We start from the raw sequence: 25,918 nt of genomic DNA, 5'->3' as shown, positions 1-25,918 counted from the left end.
AAAGGTAGCAGGACTGTAGGAAAGAGAGACCACAAATCAGTAAACAGATAAATACATTAGACAATTACAGATTATAGGTAAGTGTAAAGGAGGTGATAAGCATGGTGACAAAACAAACAGTAAGAGTAGCATTAATTAAGCTTTTGAAGGGTCACCCTGGCCCAAAAGAGTAAATGGAATGTTGAGTGATCGTAATTAGTTGTCCAAACCAGGACTTTAGTGGGAAGGATGGAAGTACTTTTCATAATTACACCAGAACAACAGTTGTAACTGGGACTGTTCCAGGAAACACAAAATATATATTCACCCTAAAAGGGAACAAGAACTGGAAAGCAGGTCAACTTCTTTGAAAGCTCTGGGGGTAATCTAGATGAGAAATCATGGTGGCCTCAAACTATGTTTGTGAAAATGGATTTGGAGAGGAATTGACAGATTTGAGAGATAGTATGCATCTCAAATCTAAAGGAGGTTGTAGAGGTGAGGAAGATGTAGGAGTCAAGAGTGACACCTTGGTTTTTTGGCCCCAGCAAATGAATCTGGATCTCTTACAAGGAGACAGAAGAAGCAAGAAGACCAGATCGATGGATATTTGTGGAAAAGAGAGATGATGAGTGTGGATTTGGGTATATTGAGTTTAAGATGTTTAGGTAAATTGAAATTGAAGTAAACAGTAGTCTTTTGGTTATTAAAACCCAGAACTCAGGCAAGATTTCAAAGCTGGGGGAGGGAGGATATCCTTTAAAAGATCTGTCCCAGTCTCGGCATCTAGGATGAGGAATAACGTCCTCCTCTGAGCTCTCATTGCACCTCATTTCATACCTATCAAATAGCATTTGCTTCTGCCTTGCTTTATCATTACTTATGTCCACATTTCATACCTTCTAGAAGACTGCATAGCCCTTAAAGGCAAGATACCTACTTATTTTGCCTTAAAGGTAAGACAGCTACTTTCCTGGTGGTGTATATAGCAGATGCTCAATAGAAGCTTTTAGAATAACGCCATTGCTCTATGATGCTAAAGAACCAACAGTTCTTAGGATGGCAGCTTTAGGATAGTAGCAGAGAAGCTGAGCTTGTGTAGAACCTATGGTGTGTTAAACCACATGGGACTTACATTTTTCATGCTCAGGGTGAGGATGTGCCCATGAAGGGCTAGGCAGCTTATGAGGAGTTCATTTCTCTTAATGGCAAATGTAGCCAGAGGAAAATGTGACAACATGTCCTAAAGACTTTCCAAATTCAGACCTGAGTCCTGCTCACTGGTTCATGAACCCTCCCAACCACAGTCTTTTCAACTCTGTTTTTTGTTGACCTTAATCAATTTGGTGTCTGTATAGTTAGGGTCCAATTTCCCAATCTGCACCACCTGAGTAGCTGAGGGGAGAAAACGGCTAAGTCTCAAATTTTTAGTTTGAGGCAACTTTGGGGAAATATTCTGAGTGTGATGCTCTTGGCTATTTAGAAAATTATGCTTCCTAGGGCTGTATTCCCAAATCACTTTATGCAAAGGGAGATGGCTCTGCTTTAGAATATTTAGGAGCAAATAAGCAAAACCAGGTTAATCAAAACCACTTAAACTTTAACTCAGCTATCTTGAACACCATCCTAGGTTTAATTCAGACATCTAAAACATGCCTTTGGCTTAAATGTGTCAAACCATAAATGCAATAAAGATCAAGGGTGTACAACCATCGAGAATAACACTGTAAAAATTGCCAAAAATATTTAATCTCTAAGTTGTTCTCAGCAGTATACTCTGTGAGTGTTCATACCCATGTATGCATGCGCTGCATCTTAGGCAGAGAAGCTTTCAGAAATCACAACTCCAAGCTTTCCTATCCAGGAAGCTTTCTATATTCTTGACCTCACCTGTAAATTAGAAATCACAATGGAGCAAACTGTAGCAGCAAATGCTTTGGTCTCCTCACATGCCAGAAGGACACTGTCCTGTCAAAATCAAGGGCCCCAATTACCCTGTCAGCTCAACGCAATTTGCCCAACTGTTGGGAAATGTAATATGAATGAAAGATCAAGCTGCAGTTGCTTTAGAATCTACACTCAGTAATCCGAGACTTCCATCAAGAATAGCAGTGATGTGTCTATCTGAGGTGTTGTACACTCAGGTAACACAGAAGGAGCCTAGGAGCCTAGGAAATAACCTTTGCTCTCCAGGAGAGTGCTTTTTTTCATATCTAATTTTAAATCACATATCAATAGGGCACAAAGATCAGAGGTACCAAAACACATCAGAATCAACTATACCATTTGGGGTTTGTTTAGTAGTAATGTCTTGGACCCTCACAGGACATGTGTATGAATCTGCCAGGGTTCCCAGAACACAATGCCACAGCCTAGGTGACTTAAACACTAGAGATTCATTTTTTCACAGTTCTGGGGGCCAAGAGACTGAGATCAACGTGTCGGCCAGGTTGGTTTCTTCTGAGGCCTATTCTCTTGACTAGAAGATGGCCATCTTCTCCCTGTGTCTTCATATGGTCTTCCCTCTGCGTGTGTCTGTGTTCTAATCTCTTCTTCTTATAAGGACACAAGTCATATTGGATTAGGGCCCACCCATATGACATCATTTTAACTCAAATACCTCTTTAAAGGCCCTGTCTCCAAATACTGTCACCTTCTGAGGAACTAGAGGTTGGGACTTCAACATATGAATTTGAGTGGACACAATTCAGCCCATAATGACATGATAATTTCGTATCTCTAGGGTGAGGCTATGACATCAAAATGTTTTACCAACTAAGTTTGAGAAAAATGGTACTTTAAAAAAAATTTGTATTGGAGTATAGTTGATTTATAAAGTTGTCTTAGTTTCTGCTGTATAGCAAAGTGAATCAGTTATACATATACATATATCCACTCTTCTTTTTTTTGCATTATTTTACCATATAGGTCATTACAGAGTATTGAGTAGAGTTCCCTGTGCTATATAGGTCCTTATTAGTTATCTATTTTATATATAGTAGTGTGTATATGTCAGTCCCAATCTCCCAACTTATCCCTCCCCCCAATAGCACTTTTAATTAATATTCTAGGTGGCCTTTGGAGTGTACTCTGAGACGCATTAACTAAGTGACATGTAATGACCTCAGATCACCCCTCCTTTATCTGCAGGGGTCTGGGTAACTCCTTGTGACTGCAAGAGAGAATATCTTACTTGTGCAGAGAAGGAAAGGGCTCTGACATGCCTCCCAGGCTCATGGTGACTCAACAGAATGAACAAATGTAGATAAAACATCTAGCCCTGTGTATGACATAAACCAGTACTTTCCTACCCTTGGCCTGCCAATGCCAAAAGGTAGTGCCGATCCACAGAGGCATCAGGGAAGCATTTTGAAAAACGATACAAGAGTTCGCTTTTAACAAACCTTTAACTAAACTCTTGGCTCTGCAGTTCTCCCAAGTTTAGCATATTTCCCCCGTGTATGACTAAAGATTCTTTGATCACAGGCAGAAGGAAGGAGATCTGACCAACTTCAGCAGAAAAAGAGATCACCATAAAGATATGAGATAGCTCCAGGGAGGGCTGGATAACCAGACTTAAATATAAAAAGAGGAACCAATGTGGATCTAGAAGGCTAGCCCTAGGAATTACCTCCTCATTCAGTCTTCCCAGGATATCAGCACTGAAATGAATCAACTCCAGCTTGTTATCATATTTTTTCCCTATTGTGTATCACTGCATTCAGCATCTGGCATGGTTTAAATGAGCCTGTTCCCCTAAAATTCATATACTGGAATCTCAATGCCCAATGTGATGGTATTGGGAAGTGGGGCCTTTGGAAGGTGATTAGGTCATGAGGGTGGGGCCCCCATGAATGGGATCAGTGCCCTCATAAAAGAGACCCCAGAGAGATCCCTTGCTCCTTCCCCTATGTGAGGATATAACAAGAAGTCTACCCCTCACCAAATATGCTGGCACCCTGTCCTCGAACTTCCAGCCTCCACAATTTATGAGACATAAATTTCTGTTGTTGATAAGCCACCCCGCCTATGGTATTTTGTTATAACAGCCTGAATGGACTAAGACCACATCAAAGTCTCAGGAGAGAGAATCCCATTGATGGGCCTTGGCCGTATCTACATCCCTTGGCTTGTTTATTGCCTCTCCAAGAATGAACACATGAGGGAAGATAACTAACCTCAAAAGGACAACAGAATGCTGCTCCCTGAGAGTAGGGATGTTTGCTGCCTACCAACAATAAACAAGCATGTGTCCACTACACCTGCTATGTACCTGCAAACATGCACAGTCTGAATAGGGGCTCTCTCAGGCCATGAAGGAGTGTAGGAGATCTTGTTGTCTGAATGGAACTTGCCTCTTTCTGCCCCCAAGTAGAGGAAACTACACAATGCCTTATTTATCTGCATCGTGCCCCATTCCCCTTCCCTAGCAAGGCTTTTTTTTTTTTTTTTTTTTTCTTCTGGAATGGTATTTAGATCTCAGAAGAACACAGCAGGAGGATAAGTCCTCACTGAGGCATCAGTCATAGAAATGAGGAGTGCCGATGACAAATTGAAATGTCAGCATTATTAGCAGTTTTGCTTGGAAGCTGTTTGATACTAATTTAATGATAATATAAGAAATAGGACGGATTTGCCCTGGAAAGGGGGATGCTGACTTGGGAAAATGGGCTAAAAATAAAGCAAGGGAAAGGGAGAATAAATATTAGGCCAAGTGTCCTAAATGCAATAACTTTGGAGTCTTCCCCAGAGGAAGCATTGAAATGCCTGGGGAGACGCAAAGGAGGACAGATGGATTAGCATGCACGTGAGTTCCAGGATCCAGCATCTAAGATGTAGGGAGGGCTACCTGTACATCTCTTTATGTAACCATGCTGCACGATGAAGTTGGGGGAATTAATATCTGTTAACTAGTCGGCTGGTTCCATGATCCATTCCCTTCGAGCTCATCCATTAATGGTCTTGTGAATGTTGGGCAACCCATGAGATCTGTAAGGAAGAGTGTGCAATGCAAGGTCTTGTAAAGACATTCTTTTAAACATTTTTTAATGTATTTATGAGTTTCTTATTTTAGTAGGGAAGCTGCCCTTAGAGATTTTTCTGGTGGCCTGAGTTTCTGTTGATTCTGTAAGTAGAAAGCTAACTACTTTGGCATAAATTCCCTTTGGTTGGATGGGGAAAATCACTAAGATGGGACCATTAGTTTTGTAAGATTAAAGCAGGCATCAATCTCTTTTTATTTTTTCGTTTTTTGTCTTGTGTGTGTACGCCCGAATGTACATGGTACCTGCAAAGAACTGGGCAGGGGTGTTGATGGCGAGTCCTCTAAGTACCACGCACAGTGGATTTCTGTTACTTCCTGAGTATTCAGCAAAATTTTGCGAATGACCAAAGCCTGACTTTAGCAGAGTTTTTGTGATATTAACACAGAGGACAATGTTCATGCCTCCAGAGAACTGGTTCTGAAGACAGATAATCTAAACAAGTTACTAGATATTTCTGAAGAAAAGAGAATATTCTGGAGCAGCTGAACAACAGTCTGCAGAGAATAAGCCCCCTGATATATACACGGACAATGTCACCTTCAACGTGGAGTTCTAGAACTTACTTGCTGGGGGATCCTGAGAAAAAGGATAAATTTGTTCTTCTGTTCTATACTGATGGGTTGACACATAAAAATAAGCATAATTTTATTTTGTGTTTCAAGGCCTTATATCAGCTCTCTATACTGTAGAAGCCATCTCACTTGGGAATACGACAAGGTAGTTCATTGGAAGCCTCTGAAAGGAAGGAATCACTTTTAAAGTGATACGGAGGTTTCTTAAATCTTTCTCTTTAATGTAAAATATATTAGTGTGCATTAATTTGTTGATCTTTGATGTGAGTCTAAGGCCTTTTCTTTGAGTGTTGATCGAAATTCCTCATCATCTTTCCCACACAAACTTCATCCACTTTTCACAGTCTCCAGTAGAAGTCAGCCAACTGTGGGCCAGGGGCCAAACCTGGCCCACCACTTGTTCTTATAAATAAAGTCTTATCGGAACACAGCCTTGCACATTCATTTTGTCTATGGCTGTTTAAGTGCAACAAAGGCAATGTTGAACAGTTGAAGTAGAAACTACATGGCTGTGGAGCCTAAAATAGTCATTATCTGGCCCTTTACAGAAAAAGTTTGCCAACCTCTGATCTATACTATCAGTTTTGGTTTTGTTTAATGTAGAGGAAGAATTCCAAGATGCATCTGAAAGATTCTGAGTGCAGAATCTCTCTGGATTTCTGAGGGTTCTTTTTCCATTAACATGTTACCGTCCTCTCACTCACAGCTAATCCAAAAAATTTTTGAGCCTTGTTTTCACCGAGTGTTTCCAAAGCATTAACTTAGTTTTCAGAGAAACAGCTCTTTTTCTTATTGTACTCATTTTTCACCAGTTTACATAATATTCCACTAAATAATGTAATTACAATAACAAGTACAGCTGGCAGAAGCAGGTCTGGGAATAAATACAACTGACTCTTGGCAAGCAGACACCTTGACGAGTGAAGAGAAAGGTAAGTTTGCACAAAGCAGTCACTTCACAGGATGCACAGGCATCTGTCAATATGTTTTATAAAGGGAATGGATGGTGTGTGTTAATCTGGCAGGTTTGATAAGTGGAGGACGATTAGGTAAGTTTTTTCCATCCATGTCCCTTTACAAAGCATCTCTCATTTCAGGAATTTACCAGTTTCCCATGTACCAGTTTGTCATGGTTATTTGACAAATGCTTATCTTCTCCACTAGCCTGTAAAGTTTAGGAGAATGGGAACAGGGCAGGTTTTGGTATACCATTCTGTCTCCACTCCTTGGCACAGTGATGGGCATATGGTCTGTGATCAAAAAACACTTCTCAAATAAATAACTGAATGGAAGCAGGCACTCTTACAATGTGCCAACCTAAAACTGTAATACAAAGACCATGAATCTTGTGAGGTCATATCAAGGAGTAGGGGGCTAACATTTCCTTCCCTGTTGTCCTAAGATCCATTGAGGAAGGGCTGGGCTTTATAAGGGTGGGGGGAAGAGAGGCAGGGGAAAGGTATCTCTGATTCTGATAGCTCACTTTCCCAGGTGGTTGGGAAGTTTCATTTTCAGATACCCAGATGAAGGCAATGGGTTTAAGCCAAGAGGATCATTAGCAATTTGCATTCTGCAATCCATACCACTCTTGTACCTAGCAGAAATGAGAAACTTGCTTCTAACTGGCAAATTAAATATTGATAATACAGATCTGCTCTACAACGTCTTTCACAAGGCTGGCACCATAATTTCAGTGTTTCTAAAACTTCAGTCATTTGCATTCCAGTGTCATGTTTTTGTCATAACTGCAGGCAATCTGTAACATTATGTAGTTAATATTTATCTTTAAAGCAACTCATTTTTAACCTAAATAGATGTACTTGCCGAGGAAACTTCGTGTTGCCACTGCAAACGGAAGACCAGTATCAGTAGTCATAAGTTAATGGAAAAAAATTAATACCTAACAATTATTAAGAACCTTTTCTATACCAGACACTGTTCTAAGACACTAATGCACCTCATATGCATTCATTATTTTAATTGTTGTTTGCTTGCACACACATACACACACACACAACTTATTAAATGCGTGCAGTTAATATCTCCATTAAAAAGGGAGGAATTGGAGGCACAGAAGATTTAAGTAACGTGCACAAGTACTAAATTGCAGAGTCTAGATTTTTATCTCAGTAGGCCTAGCTCCAGGCCCCTACTTCTTAACTACTATATTTTGCAAACAGTGTTTTTAAAGTCTAGATAGATGCTTTGGCTGCTGCAGGCTTTAAGCCTGAGGCACGCTCCATTTCTGTTAAAAAGAGAGCTTAGAAATTGGTAGAGACTTGTTAAAGATACTTTCATTTAAACTGAGAGTTTCTCATTGACATAAAAAGGATCGTGAGAGAATTAAAAAGGGACTAACTTTCTAAGTGATTCACCCTTTCCTATTGACTTGATGTTCACCACCTGGAGGCTGTATCACACCGGCTAGGTGTCTTGCACTTTGGGAAACGCTGAGCTACAAGTGGGATGTAGCACACCCATATTCCAGGATCCTTTGCTCAGCTCTGGTCTCCAAGTTTGGAGAGTATAGTGGACATCCTTGGGGATATTTTCTTGCTGGCAATGGCTCTCTTTCTCTGATTATCCAGTCCTCCCCCAATAGTTGGCTCTGAGTGACTAGGTTTATTTATACTGCTTCCCTTAACATAGCTGATCGGACCAGAGTGAGCAACTGACCCAAGGTTGGGCCCATCAGCATCCTTTTCCAGGGAATCTGTAATCAGGATTCATTAACACTTAGTCCCTATTCCTGCGGGAATGAATGCAGCATAAATCTTAGGGGCTGGAAAGTGCCATGTGCATAAAGAAGGCAAAGAGAGCCTTTAAAAAGCAAAACAGAACAGGGTGGACCCACAGGGATAAACAAAGAGAAAAGGTAGGAAAAAGCTGCCTGAGTTCCAACAGCTTTCAGATTCTAAGCTCTGGTCCTTGAGAGACCTGGCTGTGTGACTTTTCTGCTTAGGCTAGCCCAAATCGGTCTCTATCATTTGCTAACCAAGTGAGAGGCAGTTTTCTTCCGAAGACACCATCACACCATCAACTATGGAAACTGCCCTCTGAATTATTTTTTAGTGTGTGGGTAGGGGTGGGGACAGATAGACCCTGATGGTCTGTATTTTCTGGCCTGCTCTTCCTAGTGGGAAGAGGAATGAGAACCACTGGGGAGAGTGCCATATCAACAACCGAGAACGTTGCTGATGATGAGGCATAGGCTTTTTTTGGGAAGTACTTTACGCAAGTCATTTAATCCAATCAACAATCCTCTGAGAAAGTCTCCCCATTCTGCACATAGGGGAACCCAAGCCTTGAGAGACACAAACCTAAGTCCATAACCAGAGCTGCTAGACCACCCCTAAGCGCTCCTCACACTATGCTGCCTCTTACGGTATCCATCTGCCATATTACTGGTAAGGATTTCGGTCCACAGACAGATTCTGACACACCTGGGAGCCAAGCCTTTGCCTACTTGGTAGTGCTCTGACCAAATTTGTTAAACAGGGCTCACCTGGTGGCGCAGTGGTTGAGAGTCTGCCTGCCAATGCAGGGGACACGGGTTCGAGTCCTGGTCTGGGAGGATCTCGTGTGCCGCGGAGCAACTGGGCCCGTGAGCCACAGCTGCTGAGCCTGCGCGTCTGGAGCCTGTGCTCCGCAACAAGAGAGGCCGCGATAGTGAGAGGCCCGCGCACCGCGATGAAGAGTGGCCCCCACTTGCCACAACTAGAGAAAGCCCTCGCACAGAAACGAAGACCCAACACAGCCAAAAATAATAAATAAATAAATAAATAAATAAGTTTATTAAAAAAAAAAAAAATTTGTTAAGCAGCGCCCAAATCCAACATCTGATAGCCACAGCACACAAGATCCCTTTGTAACCAAATATTTTATATGAATGCAAATAAAAGTGATCATTTGATCTCTTGCCCTACGACCATACAATCTTTCCAGTTGGGAGACTGATGAGGGAGACAGACAAGTACTCAGGTCACGTGATTTCTCTCTTAGTTGTTTATTTGTCCATCTGTTGGTTTCAGGTGCCGGAGAGGTAAATGTTGATGGTGGGTTATGCTAACTGCACAGCTGGCATGGTTGGCAGCAAGTGGCAGCGACCCTGGGACAAGCTGGTAGATGCAGCCCATAGTGTCAGGAGCACTTCTAACGTACAGATTTCGTGGTGAGCTCTTGTGGACCATCTCCCCAAGGGAATCCAGCAACATTTTGAAATATAAGCTAGAAGAAGGCTTAGCCTACTCTAGATTGACAAAATTAGGATGGAGGAATGAAGAGGTTTTCCATTCTGTCGTTTGCTCATTGGCAACATGAATAATTCCAATAGTCTTCTGAGAAGGGTGAGTCATCATTAGGAGTGACTGGCTGGTGCCCTTCTCTTGGGACGAGTAGGGGCCAGAAAGCTCATGGACGGTGGTATCTCTGGGGCTGAGCCAGGTCCTAGAGTGAAGTCTTCTGTCTGCGGCCGATACCTGATGCTAAGGGAAAATTAGCAAAAATGGCATCCAGGATGGTTCCAAAGAACATAAGGCAAAATACAAAGAGCGTGCCAAGCTGGATAGAAAAGTCGGTTAGGATGGGGAGAGGTGATCCCTGGGAAACGAAGTTGGCAGAGAAAGCATCTATTTCAGATTCCACCAGCCAGAGTTGAGGCACTTGCTGAGGCTGTATATGTGGTCCCTGCAGTCTTCTATGTGGACGAAAGGGAGCAATTAAAGGAGTTGGCAGGAAACCAACACCATGAGTGACACACAGGACCCATGTGGATTCCTTTCATAGCCGACTCTATTGGGAAACTCCACCAAAGACATTCTCCTTTTCCTCCTGTTTAAGCAAACCCTATTTTCTTCTGGTGACAATGTACCTGTCCCTGGGGATGGATCATGGTTGCTGTGGCCAATAACTAAGATCCCAGGTCACTCTGGTAGTGACTGGTGTAGAGATTGGCCAATGAGATGAAAGAGAATGTCTGCAGAGAAGGCTTCTGGGAATGATTTTCCTCCAATCAAACACAAAAGCTTTGAGGAAAATCCTCCTCTTCCCTTTCCCTCCTGATTAGAATGTTGTCTTGTGAACAAGTGATGCTTCTTCTTCCTCTTGGAAGAAGGAAAGAAAGGCCAAGAGAGGCACAAAGATTCCAAACCACTGCCTGATACCCCAAATCCACTGAATCAACCCTGAAACTAGGAGGTGATCAAATATTTTTACCTTTTAAATAATGCTTAGCTTTTCTATAACTTGTAGACAGTAACATTCTAACTGAAAAAAAAAAAACTGATATAATTTTCAAAGTGTTTCTCAGGGTGTGTTCTGCACCCCCAAATGTTCTGTGATCAGATGAGTTTGCAAAAAATTGTGTATTACTGCCATCTCTCCGTTTTTCATTTTTGTATATTAAAGGCTCTGAGAAGTACTGCAATTAAGTAAGTTTGACTTTCTTTAACACTGCATTTCCTAAAATGAACTAGGCAGAGAATATTTTTAAGACTTTGTAATATCTTTTAGAATAAGTACCTCACAGTGTCCATTTTGGAAAAATTAATTTAGAATTTGTGAGAAAAAGAAGCAGAGCAGAAGGAGAGGGTTTTGGATGCGCCAATCCCTACACGTGTCCACACGCGTAAAACATGCATGAGCAGCTGTATCTTTCTGCCTTATCTGCTGTTTCCAGGAGGCCAAGAAAAAGGGGTCCATTGTATAGCCATCCACTCGTCTCCCTGAAATCTGACAACATAACAGAATGTGAAGGAATATAAACTTGGCAACATGGTCGTGGTCCAACCATCCTGGAGAGCAAATCTGGAAACGCAGTCTGCTGTATTTAAAACATGTTTTAAGAAGTGTGCCTGGCAGGCGGACACTCTTCAACGATGTTAGTAAGTAAACAGCTATCTATTTTTCTCCCACTGTCTCTTTTTCTAAGAAAAAAAAAAGAATAGTGCATTTCATTGAAATAGCCAGGTATTTCAGATGAGAACCGGATTTCTTTGGGAACTCCCAAAAAGTGTGTCTCCCTAAAAAAAATAAAATAAAAGCCATCACCTTCATCAAGGAAGTTTTTTTTTCAGGGAGTAGGAGGGCAGAGAATAAACACAAGACAGGAATAAAAGGAGGGGAGGGACCGGGTAGGGAGAAAAAGAAAGAGAAAGAAAACTGAAAAGGAGAAGATGGTGAAAATATCCATAGGTGAGACACAGCTGTCAAAGATGAGCCAGAGTCTAATAATGTTGGGTGTCTCCCAGGAGGGAACTGGATGCCTAAGATTCAAATAGGAAGGGAAATCTTCACTGCATTCCCTTGGGCATCATTTAAATTTCGAACCACATAAATGTGTATTCCATCGATTGAAATGTATCTATCGATTCAAAACATAAATTACTTTAAAATGTAAAAACAGGCTACAACAGCAACAACAAAGCTACAGCCCATGATATTAGGGATGGTCTTATACGGACTATTGAAGCCCCACGTTAAACTATATGACCCATCGTATCAAATCACGTTAAACTATATGACGCACTGTATCAAATCACAGCTTGAATTTACTTATCAGAGTGGGGGGGGGTCCATTCTCGTTCCTAAACCACACCCCTGTTGACAATGTCCCCATCAGTGTGAAATAATAAACCCCTCAGACTGCACACAAGCACTTCATTACCTCCCGTGTCCTTAATTTGCTAGGTGAGTCTCATTTGCCATAGAGATTTCAATTTTATCTTAATTCTGAGGAATGTATCAGGACCTTCTGGAGACAAACAGCACGCATTCCTCTTTATCTAGCTCTGACCTAGTTCTGGCCACATCTTCCCCTTCCAAACAGGAAGAGAAATCTGAAGTTGCAATACATTATTTACTAGGATGAACCAGTAATTCAGACTGCAGGGAAAAGCAATAAGAGACCTCAGGAAAGCTTAAAACATCTTGAAGGCTATTTCATGAAGGAGTCACAACTAATGCAGGCACAGGTACTTAGGAGTGAAGTGGGGAGAGATGAGAGAGGGCCGTGCCGGGATACCACATACAATGCATATGCATAAAAGAAGAAGGAAGCCTCAACCCACTAGTTCTCGGTTCCGCACAACTAGATTTTGTTGTTTGTTTTACATAAGGATTTAACACACCTGATGCCAAAAGCCATTGGAAAATGGAAATAATCTGCAAATCACTGTCATCTCGAGACTGGCATGAAGTAAAGGCTCTGAAAAGTTACAAGGCAGTGCATAAATGATATTAGAAAGGTTTAATAAACTATGCGGATGTATTAAATCTCTTTGAGCACAAGGGTCCCTCAACCCCAAACCTGGCTGTTAGGATTTTAAAAGTAGCAGAATCCTTTAGTTTTTTATAACAACGTGGAGACGCGACTATAAGGCACCCTGTCCGGTAAAAATTGCCAATTTCCATCAGTGACATTAAAGGCAGGCCAGTTATGACTTCACATTTATCCATCCAAAACATGATGCTTTTTTTAAAAAAATACAAATGGCGGCGGCGGCGGGGAGGCAATCCGGATATTTCTTAAAATACCATGTCCATGCCAAGAAGGATCTCAACCAACCGTGACACCTTCACAGCAGAATGAAGGCACCAAGCTGCAGTTATAAGCAAACGGGTCTCTCCTCATCTAGGCAACACTGTTTACATCTAATGTACTTCAGCACTGAGAAAGTTTTGGTTTTAGGAAGGTAAATAACACGTGAGGTTTAAAATTCTGTCTCCTTCCCCTAGATACACAAATGCCACTAAAACTAAGAGGTCTGTGAAGGACTCAAATTCTCCTAGAAAATGCCCTTGACTTACTAGTGGATCACCCAGCTCAGTTAACAGCAAGAGAGCATTTGAGCCACTCAGCAAAGAGCCTGGTACTCACATTAAGAAAGCAGCAAGGCATCCTTCTGACCTTTGTTATTACTTAGACCTCGTGTCGTACATAAAAAGAGTACAATGATGTCAAACAAATTCCAGAAGAGAAGTATTTATTGCTGAATCTAAATCAAAAAATCCATATCTACTATAATGGCACTTCAAAAGAAGATATACTGTATTTACCAGCTCAATCAATACTAAATTAGCTGGGATAAATATTTTCAACTCAACCAGTCTTAAGATGAAGCCCGCTATGCTATTTAGAACCCTGCGTCTGGGGAGAGACAGGGAAATTTTTGCTTATCACACAGAAACGAGAACCAGGAAGTATTTTACAAGCAGACACACCTACCCTTAGCTGCTCTCTTTCACAATTCATCTGTTGTCTTGAAACCTACAAAGAAAAGAAAAAGAGGCAGGGGAAGTCAGAAGGTTCTGCATGAAAACAGCATGAAAGAAAATGGAAAATTACTTCTAATCACTTGGCTCAAAGCAGACCCAGAATTAATTAATTATGTATTTAATGTTTTCTTTAGGTCCAAATAGCCTCCGCTTCTCTTGGAGTTTCAACTGTGTGATCTAGAAACACAACTAAGATGAGCCAGAGTCTGGAAGGTGGGTGAGAAGAGGGATGCAGTAGAGGGTGTGGGAGGTAAAAGCTGCCGAGGGGGAAGGCTTCCCTCTTGCCCTGTCTAACAAGTGCAGGCATTCTTCCCAGAAGGCCCACTCAAGATGGTTGAGAATAAGCACTGGGCATTACACAGCATCTTCGCCGATGCTAGGGTCCAACAGTATCACCTACACGCCTTGGCAAATGCGTTGCATTGTATGGTCCAGTTGTAATCAGACAGCAGTATGTCTCCATAGGACTGTGTTGGGGAGAATTCTCAGGTCAGTGCTTATATCAGAGAAAGAAACTCTGATTCAGTTGTGGTATCTCCCACAAGCTCAAAAAGAAAAATAGATTAGTGATACTTATGCCATGCATTGATTATCCTTGCCCTATCAAAATGTGCTTCTTAAAATCAAGGATGCGTCTTTAGAATGACCATATAATTTATTGTCCGAACAGGAAAAAAAAAAAAAAATGTGAGTTAAAGGAGTTGGGGGGGGGGGGGGTGGTAGGTATGATGACACCGGGCACAGCAGATGCGAAGTGGGAGTGAAAAGGCAAACTGGGACCTGTGGTCACTCTACCTCCACGGGGACTAGCTGATTCCACCTTCAACTCAGCTAAGCCAGGATGAAATTTACGTCTGCATTCACAACGTACTCTGTGTATTTCTAGCATTTTTTGCACCAATGAGGTGACCCCTGACTCCTAACACCTGACAATATATTGCGAGTTTTTGAAACTTACACTAAAGGCGAAGGCTGAGGAACTGACTTTTGATGGATATTTTATGTATTTTATACTGAAGGTTTCTTTTTTACTTTCTCTAAAACAAAAATAGGTATCATTATTTAGGATATGCCAGAGCCCCAAATCTATAAATCAGGGCTTTGCTGTGCCCTTTAATCCAGAAATATCACCTCTAAGAATAGCTCTTAAGAAAAGAAACAGAGTTAAACACAAATGTTTATTTATGTGCCAATTAACTGCAGCATATTTAAAAACTGTAAATATTACAATGTATAATAATAGAAACATTAAAAGTAAATTATAGTACGTTGATTAGGTGGCAAAATGTGCAGCATTTAGAACCATTGTTTTGAAAAACAGAAATGGGAACTGCTTAAAAGGCACTATTTAGTCTCTAATAAAAGCAACTACAATAGTGCACAAATGTTATGATTCTTATTTTGTGTTAAAAATACAGTGAAATTGATCATTAAAGAAAAAGAAGAAAGATAAAAGAAAAGAAAGAGGAAAGGACTGGGAGGAAATATTCCAAAATATTAAAAAGGAAATGGGTACAATTCTATATATATACGAAACACACACACACACACACACACACACACACATTTGGGAGTGAGTTATACACTTCAAATAGGTGACTTTATGGTATGTGAAGTGTATATGGTACGTAGAGTTTATATCTCCATAAACTGTGAAAAAAAATAAAGTGGGGGCAAGATGGCGGAAGAGTAAGACGCGGAGATCACCTTCCTTCCCACAGATACATTAGAAATACATCTACACGTGGAACTGCTCCTACAGAACACCCACTGAACGCTGGCAGAAGACCTGAGACCTCCCAAAAGGCAAGAAACTCCCCACGTACTTGGGTAGGGCAAAAGGAAAAAGAAATAACAGAGACAAAGGAATGGGGACGGGACCTGCACCGGTGGGAGGGAGCTGTGAAGGAGGAAAGATTTCCACACACTAGGAAGCCCCTTCGTGGGCGGAGGCTGCGGGTGGTGGAGGGGGGAAGCTTCGGAGCCGCGGAGGAGAGCGCAGCCACAGGGGTGCGGAGGGCAAAGTGGAGAGATTCCCGCACGGAGGATCGGTGCTGAGTAGCACTCACCAGCCCGAGAGGCTTGTCTGCTCACCCGCCGGGGCGGGCGGGGCTGGGAGCTGAGGCTCGGGCTTCGGTCGGATCGCACGAAGAGGACTGGGGTTGGCGGCATGAACACAGCCTGAAGGGGTTAGTGCGCCACAGCTAGCCGGGAGGGAGTCCGGGAAAAGGTCTGCAGCTGCCGAACAAGCAAGAGACTTTTTCTTGCCTCTTTGTTTCGCGGCGCGCAAGGAGAGGGGATTCAGAGCGCCGCCTAAACGAGCTCCACAGACGGGCGTGAGCCGCGGCTATCAGCGCGGATCCCACAGCAACAGGGGCGCAGAGGGAAAAACGGAGGGATTCCCGCACAGAGGCTCGGCGCCGAGCAGCACTCACCAGCCCGAGAGGCTTGTCTGCTCACCTGCCGGGGCGGGCGGGGGCTGGGAGCTGAGGTGCAGGCTTCGGTCGGATCCCAGGGACAGGACTGGGGTTGGCGGCGTGAACACAGCCTGAAGGGGTTAGTGCGCCACAGCTAGCCAGGAGGGAGTCCGGGAAAAAGTCTGCAGCTGCCGAAGAGGCAAGAGACTTTTTCTTGCCTCTTTGTTTCGCAGCGTGCAAGGAGAGGGGATTCAGAGCGCCGCCTAAACGAGCTCCACAGACGGGCGTGAGCCGCAGCTATCAGCGCGGACCCCAGAGACGGGCATGAGACGCTAAGGCTGCTGCTGCCGCCACCAAGAAGCCTGTGTGCGAGCACAGGTCACTCTCCACACCGCCCCTCCCAGGACCCGGTGCAGCCCGCCACGGCCAGGCTCCCGTAATCTGGGGACAACTTCCCAGGGAGAACGCACGGCGCGCCTCACGCTGGTGCAACGTCACGCCGGCCTCTGCCGCCGCAGGCGTGCCCCGCCTCCTCCGTACCGCTCCCTCCCCCCGGCCTGAGTGAGCCACAGCCCCTGAAGCAGCTGCTCCTTTAACCCCGTTCTGTCTGGGCGGGGAACAGACGCCCTCAGGCGACCTACACGCAGAGGCGGGTCCAAATCCAAAGCTGAACCCCGGGAGCTGTACGAACAAAGAAGAGAAAGGGAAATCTCTCCCAGCAGCCTCAGAAGCAGCGGATTAGAGCTCCACAAACAACTTGATGTGCCTGCATCTGCTGAATACCTGAATAGACAACGAATCATCCCAAATTCAGGAGGTGGACTTTGGGAGCAGGATATATTAATTTTTCCCCTTTTCCTTTTTTTGTGAGTGTATATGTGTATGCTTCTGGGTGAGATTTTGTCTGTATAGCTTTGCTTTCACCATTAGTCCTAGGGTTAGGTCCGTCCATTTTTTTTTTTACTTAAAAAAATTTTTTTTTCCTAATAAATGTTTTCTTAATAATTTTTTCCTTATTTTCTATTTTTAGAAATTAAGAAAAATTTTTTTAAGTTTTTTCATATTTTTTATTTTAAAAAATTAAAACTTTTTAAAGCAATTATACTTCAATAAAGATGTTTAAAAACATTAAAATTTTTTTTCTTAATAAATTTTTTCTTAATTTTTTTCTTATTTTTTATTATAAAAAATTAATAAATCTATTTTTAAAAATTAAAAAAAATTTCTTAATAAATTTATTCTTAATAATTTTTTTCTTATTTTTTATTACAATAGCTTTATTTTATTTTATTTTATACTCTTTCTTTCTTTCTATTTTTTTTCTCCCTTTTATTCTGAGCCGTGTGGATGAAAGGCTCTTGGTGCTCCAGCCAGGCATCAGGGCTGTGCCTCTGAGGTGGGAGAGCCAACTTCAGGACACTGGTCCACAAGAGACCTCCCAGCTCCACGTAATACCAAATGGCGAAAATCTCTCAGAGATCTCCATCTCAACATCAAGACCCAGCTTCACTCAACGACCAGCAAGCTACAGTGCTGGACACCCTATGCCAAACAACTAGCAAGACAGGAACACAGCCCCATCCATTAGCAGAGAGGCTGCCTAAAATCATAATAAGGCCACAGACACCCCAAAACACACCACCAGACGTGGACGTGCCCACCAGAAAGACAAGATCCAACCTCATCCACCAGAACACAGGCACTAGTCCCCTCCACCAGGAAGCCTACACAACCCACTGAACCAACATTAGCCACTGGGGACAGATACCAAAAACAACGGGAACTACGGACCTGCAGCCTGTGAAAAGGAGACCCCAAACACAGTAAGATAAGCAATATGAGAAGACAAAAAAAACACACAGCAGGTGAAGGAGCAGGGTCAAAACACACCAGACCTAACAAATGAAGAGGAAATAGGCAGTCTACCTGAAAAAGAATTCAGAATAATGATAGTAAAGATGATCCAAAATCTTGGAAATAGAATAGACAAAATGCAAGAAACATTTAACAAGGACGTAGAAGAACTAAAGAGGAACCAAGCAATGATGAAAAACACAATAAATGAAATTAAAAATACTCTAGACGGGATCAATAGCAGAATAACTGAGGCAGAAGAACGGATAAGTGACCTGGAAGATAAAATAGTGGAAATAACTACTGCACAGCAGAATAAAGAAAAAAGAATGAAAAGAACTGAGGACAGTCTCAGAGACCTCTGGGACAACATTAAACACACCAACATTCGAATTAAAGGGGTCCCAGAAGAAGAAGAGAAAAAGAAAGGGACTGAGAAAATATTTGAAGAGATTATAGTTGAAAACTTCCTTAATATGGGAAAGGAAATAGTTAATCAAGTCCTGGAAGCACAGAGAGTCCCATACAGGATAAATCAAAGGAGAAACACGCCAAGACACATATTAATCAAACTATCAAAAATTAAATATAAAGAAAACATATTAAAAGCAGCAAGGGAAAAACAACAAATAACACACAAGGGAATCCCCATAAGGTTAACAGCTGATCTTTCAGCAGAAACTCTGCAAACCAGAAGGGAGTGGCAGGATATACTTAAAGTCATGAAGGAGAAAAACCTACAACCCAGGTTACTCTACCCAGCAAGGATCTCATTCAGATTTGATGGGGAAATTAAAACCTTTACAGACAAGCAAAAGCTGAGAGAGTTCAGCACCACCAAACCAGCTTTACAACAAATGCTAAAGGAACTTCTCTAGGCAAGAAACACAAGAGAAGGAAAACACCTACAATAACAAACCCAAAATACTTAAGAAAATGGGAATAGGAACATACATATCGATAATTACCTTAAATGTAAATGGATTAAATGCTCCCACCAAAAGACACAGACTGGCTGAATGGATACAAAAACAAGACCCATATATATGCTGTCTACAAGAGACCCACTTCAGACCTAGAGACACATACAGACTGAAAGTGAGGGGATGGAAAAAGATATGCCATGCAAATGGAAATCAAAAGAAAGCTGGAGTAGCAATTCTCATATCAGACAAAATAGACTTTAAAATAAAGACTATTACAAGAGACGAAGAAGGACACTATATAATGATCAAGGGATCGATCCAAGAGGAAGGTATAACAATTGTAAATATTTATGCACCCAACATAGGAGCACCTCAATACATAAGGCAAATACTAACAGCCATAAAAGGGGAAATTGACAGCAACACAATCATAGTAGGGGACTTTAACACCCCACTTTCACCAATGGACAGATCATCCAAAAAGAAAATAAATAAGGAAACACAAGCTTTAAATGATACATTAAACAAGATGGACTTAATTGATATTTATAGGACATTCCACCCCAAAACAACAGAATACACATTTTTCTCAAGTGCTCATGGAACATTCTCCAGGATAGATCATACCTTGGGTCACAAATCAAGCCTTGGTAAATCTAAGAAAACTGAAATCATATCAAGTATCTTTTCCGACCACAACGCTATGAGACTAGATATCAATTACAGGAAAAGATCTGTAAAAAATACAAACACATGGAGGCTACACAATACACTACTTAATAACGAAGTGATCACTGAAGAAATCAAAGGGGAAATCAAAAAATACCTAGAAACAAATGACAATGGAGACACGATGACCCAAAACCTATGGGATGCAGCAAAAGCAGTGCTAAGAGGGAAGTTTATAGCAATACAAGCCTACATCAAGAAACAGGAAACATCTCGAATAAACAACCTAACCTTGCACCTAAAGTAATTAGAGAAGAAGAGCAAAAAAACCCCAAAGCTAGCAGAAGGAAAGAAATCATAAAGATCAGATCAGAAATAAATGAAAAAGAAATGAAGGAAACAATAGCAAAAATCAATGCAACTAAAAGCTGGTTCTTCGAGAAGATAAACAAAATTGATAAACCTTTAGCCAGACTCATCAAGAGAAAAAGGGAGAAGACTCAAATCAATAGAATTAGAAATGAAAAAGGAGAAGTAACCACTGACACTGCAGAAATACAAACGATCATGAGAGATTACTACAAGCAACTCTATGCCAATAAAATGGACAACCTGGAAGAAATGGACAGATTCTTAGAAATGCACAACCTGCCGAGACTGAACCAGGAAGAAATAGAAAATATGAACAGACCAATCACAAGCACTGAAATTGAAACTGTGATTAAAAATCTTCCAACAAACAAAAGCCCAGGACCAGATGGCTTCACAGGCGAATTCTATCAAACATTTAGAGAAGAGCTAACACCTATCCTTCTCAAACTCTTCCAAAATATTGCAGAGGGAGGAACACTCCCCAACTCATTCTACGAGGCCACCATCACCCTGATACCAAAACCAGACAAAGATGTCACAAAGAAAGAAAACTACAGGCCAATATCACTGATGAACATAGATGCAAAAATCCTCAACAAAATACTAGCAAACAGAATCCAACAGCACATTAAAAGGATCATACACCATGATCAAGTGGGGTTTATTCCAGGAATGCAAAGATTCTTCAATATATGCAAATCAATCAACATGATACATCATATTAACAAATTGAAGGAGAAAAACCATATGATCATCTCAATAGATGCAGAGAAAGCTTTCGACAAAATTCAACACCCATTTATGATAAAAGCCCTGCAGAAAGTAGGCATAGAGGGAACTTTCCTCAACATAATAAAGGCCATATATGACAAACCCACAGCCAACATTGTCCTCAATGGTGAAAAACTGAAACCATTTCCACTAAGATCAGGAACAAGACAAGGTTGCCCACTCTCACCACTATTATTCAACATAGTTTTGGAAGTGTTAGCCACAGCAATCAGAGAAGAAAAAGAAATAAAAGGAATCCAAATCGGAAAAGAAGAAGTAAAGCTGTCACTGTTTGCAGATGACATGATACTATACATAGAGAATCCTAAAGATGCTACCAGAAAACTATTAGAGCTAATCAATGAATTTGGTAAAGTAGCAGGATACAAAATTAATGCACAGAAATCTCTTGCATTCCTATATACTAATGATGAAAAATCTGTAAGTGAAATTAAGAAAACACTCCCGTTTACCATTGCAACAAAAAGAATAAAATATCTAGGAATAAACCGACCTAAGGAGACAAAAGACCTGTATGCAGAAAATTATAGGACACTGATGAAAGAAATTAAAGATGATACAAATAGATGGAGAGATATACCATGTTCTTGGATTGGAAGAATCAACATTGTGAAAATGAGTCTACTACCCAAAGCAATCTACAGAGTCAATGCAATCCCTATCAAACTACCAATGGCCTTTTTCACAGAACTAGAACAAAAAATTTCACAATTTGTATGGAGACACAAAAGACCCCGAATAGCCAAAGCAATCTTGAGAACGAAAAATGGAGCTGGAGGAATCAGGCTCCCTGACTTCAGACTATATTACAAAGCTACAGTAATCAAGACAGTTTGGTACTGGCACAAAAACAGAAATATAGATCAATGGAACAGGACAGAAAGCCCAGAGATAAACCCACGCACATATGGTCACCTTATCTTTGATAAAGGAGGCAAGCATATACAGTGGAGAAAAGACAGCCTCTTCAATAAGTGGTGCTGGGAAAATTGGACAGATACATGTAAAAGTATGAAATTAGAACACTCCCTGACACCATACACAAAAATAAACTCAAAATGGATTAAAGACCTAAGTGTAAGGCCAGACACTATCAAACTCTTAGAGGAAAACATAGGCAGAACACTCTATGACATAAATCACAGCAAGATCCTTTTTGACCCAGCTCCTAGAGAAATGGAAATAAAAACACAAATAAACAAATGGGACCTAATGAAACTTCAAAGCTTTTGCACAGCAAAGGAAACCATAAACAAGACCAAAAGACAACCCTCAGAATGGGAGAAAATATTTGCAAATGAAGCAACTGACAAAGGATTAATCTCCAAGATTTACAAGCAGCTCATGCAGCTCAATAACAAAAAAACAAACAACCCAATCCAAAAATGGGCAGAAGACCTAAACAGACATTTCTCCAAAGAAGATATACAGATGGCCAACAGACACATGAAAGAATGCTCAACATCATTAATCATTAGAGAAATGCAAATCAAAACTACAATGAGGTATCATCTCACACCAGTCAGAATGGCCATCATCAAAAAATCTACAAACAATAAATGCTGGAGAGGGTGTGGAGAAAAGGGAACCCTCCTGCACTGTTGGTGGGAATGTAAATTGATACAGCCACTATGGAGAACAGTATGGAGGTTCCTTAAAAAACTACAAATAGAACTACCATACGACCCAGCAATCCCACTACTGGGCATATACCCTGAGAAAACCATAATTCAAAAAGAGTCATGTACCAAAATGTTCATTGCAGCTCTATTTACAATAGCCAGGACATGGAAGCAACCTAAGTGTCCATCATCGGATGAATGGATAAAGAAGATGTGGCACATATATACAATGGAATATTACTCAGCCATAAAAAGAAATGAAATGGAGGTATTTGTAATGAGGTGGATGGAGTTAGAGTCTGTCATACAGAGTGAAGTAAGTCAGAAAGAGAAAAACAAATACCATATGTTAACACATATATATGGAATCTAAGGGAAAAAAAAAAAAGGTCATGAAGAACCTAGTGGCAAGACGGGAATAAAGACACAGACCTACTAGAGAATGGACTTGAGGATATGGGGAGGGGGAGGGGTGAGATGTGACAGGGTGAGAGAGTGTCATGGACATATATACACTACCAAATGTAAAATAGACAGCTAGTGGGAAGCAGCCGCATAGCACAGGGAGATCAGCTCGGTGCTTTGTGACCACCTAGAGGGGTGGGATAGGGAGGGTGGGAGGGAGGGAGATGCAAGAGGGAAGAGATATGGGAACATATGTATATGTATAACTGATTCACTTTGTTATAAAGCAGAAACTAACACACCATTGTAAAGCAATTATACTTCAGTAAAGATGTTTAAAAAAATAAATAAATAAATAAAGTGGGGCAAATCCATAGAGACAGAAAGCAGTTTAGTGGTTGCCAGGGGATTTGGGGAAGGGGCAAAGGGGAGTGAGTGAATGCTTTGTGGGTTTGGAGTTTTCAGATTTGGGGTGACAAGAAAGTTCTGAAACTAGACAGTGATGGTTGCACAGTCCTGTGCATGTATTTAATGCCCTTACTCTGTACACTAAAGTGGCTAAAATGGGAACTTTATAGTCAGGTAAGTGAGGCGGGTGATGAGATTCTGGTTCCGGGTAAGCTGGAGGAAGCATATTTCACTATGTCTCCCCTGCTCCGTGCAACTATAAAATCCAGATAAGAAGGAAATCTTGCCATTTGCAACACAGTGGACGGACCTTGCGAGTAGTACGCCATATGAAATAATTCAGGCAGAGAAAGACAAATACTGTATGATTTCACTTGTATGATTTCACTTATATATGGAATCTAAAAAACAAAACAAAAAAGGAAACAAAACAAAACTCATAGATACAGAGAACATATTGGTGGTTATCAGAGGGGAACTGGATTGGGGTGGGTGGAAAAAATGGGTGAAGGGGGGTAAATTGTAATGTGACAGATGGTTAACTAGATACATTATGTTGATTATTTTGTAGTGTATACAATAATCAAATAACTATGTTTTACACCTGAAACTAATATAATGTTGTTCACCAATTTTACCTCAATAAAAAGTAAAAGGTTGAAAAAAAAATCTAGATAGAATGCATGACACAACTATGTAGGGTCTCTGAAAATTAAATAGTAGCAGTTGGAGCAGAGAAGCAGACCAGAATACTGGATGAGAGGTGAGTTCCTCCCCCTTCCCTCATCAGTATCCCCTGGCATGGATTCACAGCAGCCTAGAGCCCAGAACTGGACACCCACACACAGACACAGAGAGACGCCCAACAGTCTGAGGGAGGGAAATCTCCTCTATGATCTGAGAAGCTGTGGTCCCAGGAGACGGGGCAACCCTCTGTTAAATTTTTTCTTTCCTCTTGCTGCTTGGCCCCAAATTGTAGGCTCAGTAGCAGAAACACATGAACAGGGTTAAAAAGCACCAGCTTTCTGGCTGATGGACCAAAAAGGGAGCCCTAGGAAACCAAATCCAAAACAAAACAAAAACTTTCTAGAGAGGAAAGAGTTTGGGAAAATAACTTCATGCACTACTTTCATGAACTCTGGACACACCCCTGAACTTAGATGTATGTGCACATGACCCTAAATAGATACCACAGACTTTGAGAACTGAACTGAATAGACTACTGCTCAGGTCCCAGACTGGCCACTGGGACGCACACACATGAGATCCAAAGCAAAGGCTTTGAAAGCAGAATTGATATTGGAAACAAAACCATAGAAGAAAGGTAGAAACTTTCAGCCTAAATCCAACTGGGTTGATTGCCTGGTAAAGCAAAAATATCAACCATTTCCATAGGATTTAAACAAGACCCAGAGGGACTTCCTTGGTGGTCCAGTGGTTAAGACTCCACGCTCCCAATGCAGGGGGCCAGGGTTCGATCCCTGGTCGGGGAACTAGATCCCCATGCCACAACTAAAAGATCCCATGTACCGCAACTAAGACCTGGTACAGCCAAGTAAATAAATAAATATTAAAAATAAAAACAAGACCCAGAGTCTCATAACATAATATTCAACATACCCAGGGTACAACCAAAATTACTCGGCATAGAAACAGAAAAATCTAAACTCACATGGGGAAAGACAGTCACAGACACCAACACTGAGATGACATGGATGCTGGAATTATCAAATACAGATTTTAAGTAGCTATTATAAAAATGCTCCAACAAGTAAGGGAAAAAACAGTTAAAACTAATAAAAAAAATAGACAGTAGTGGCAAAGAGATAGAATATATAAAAAGGAACCAAATGTAAATTTTAGAACTGTAAAAATCAATAACCTAAATTAAAAAGAAAAATAAAATTGCTGAAAAAGTTTAAATGTAGAATAGAGATAGCAGGAGGGCACTCAATGAATTTGAGTACGTATCAGTAAAAAGTATCCAAAATAAAGAGGGAAAAAAATGAAAAAAAGGGAAAAGAAACTCAAGGACTTGTAACAACAGCAGAAAGTATAACATGCATGTCACTGGAATTCTACAATAAAGATAAATTCTAGAATAAAGAAATCTAGAATAAAGTTCACTGCAGATAATTATTTGAGGAAATCACGGCTGAAAACTCCCCACATTTGGCAAAAGATATAAACCCACAAATTCAACAAGTTCAGCAAACCCTAAGGAGGTAAACCCAAAGAAACTCACATCCAGATATAATCTGGGGCCGGGAAGGGTCGGGGAGGGGGGCTTTGGAAACAGCCAGAGACAAATGATGCAATATTGTAAGAGAGTAACAAAACGATTTAAATAACTGTGGATTTCTCGCTTAAATAAACATAAACCAGGGAGTCAGGAAGGAGGTGGCGCAGGATTTTTTTTTAAATTGGGGTAGAGTTGCTTTACAATGTTGTGTTAGTTCCTGCTGTACAGCCAAGTAAATCAGCTATATGCTGTATAGCAGAAGGAACTCTACACACGATTTTTAAGTGCTAAATTCAACCCAGAATTCTAATTCCAATGAAAATATCCTTTAGAAATGAAGA

The 25,918-nt window shown here is 41.1% G+C and overlaps 1 protein-coding gene and 2 long non-coding RNA genes across 31 annotated transcripts in view; 2 read left to right on the top strand and 1 right to left on the bottom strand.

Annotated features, from left to right (window-relative positions):
* Positions 1-25,918, bottom strand: part of RBFOX1 (RNA binding fox-1 homolog 1) — a 2,204,510-nt gene that overhangs the window by 607,153 nt on the left and 1,571,439 nt on the right. For all 29 annotated transcript variants that reach the window (XR_014236073.1, XR_014236074.1, XM_082362282.1 and 26 more), the window contains one exon: positions 13,821-13,862. Coding sequence is in view for 27 of the 29 variants with exons in the window: in XM_082362255.1 (XP_082218381.1) it covers positions 13,821-13,862 (42 nt within the window). In the remaining 2 variants the exon portion in view is untranslated. The remainder of the gene's footprint in view (positions 1-13,820; positions 13,863-25,918) is intronic.
* Positions 1-25,918, top strand: part of LOC309614218 — a 409,767-nt gene that overhangs the window by 315,453 nt on the left and 68,396 nt on the right. The window lies entirely within an intron of this gene.
* LOC309614219 overlaps positions 13,856-25,918 on the top strand; it is a 35,071-nt gene continuing 23,008 nt past the window's right edge. Inside the window, exon 1 of the long non-coding RNA XR_014236084.1 lies at positions 13,856-15,676. This is a non-coding gene — a long non-coding RNA (uncharacterized lncRNA). The remainder of the gene's footprint in view (positions 15,677-25,918) is intronic.

Source organism: Balaenoptera borealis (genome assembly GCF_965194805.1).
Source record: "Balaenoptera borealis genome assembly, chromosome: 16".
Classification (NCBI taxonomy): domain Eukaryota; kingdom Metazoa; phylum Chordata; class Mammalia; order Artiodactyla; family Balaenopteridae; genus Balaenoptera; species Balaenoptera borealis.
Note: the sequence above shows the minus strand (reverse complement) of the source record. Positions and strands in the feature narration are given on the sequence as shown.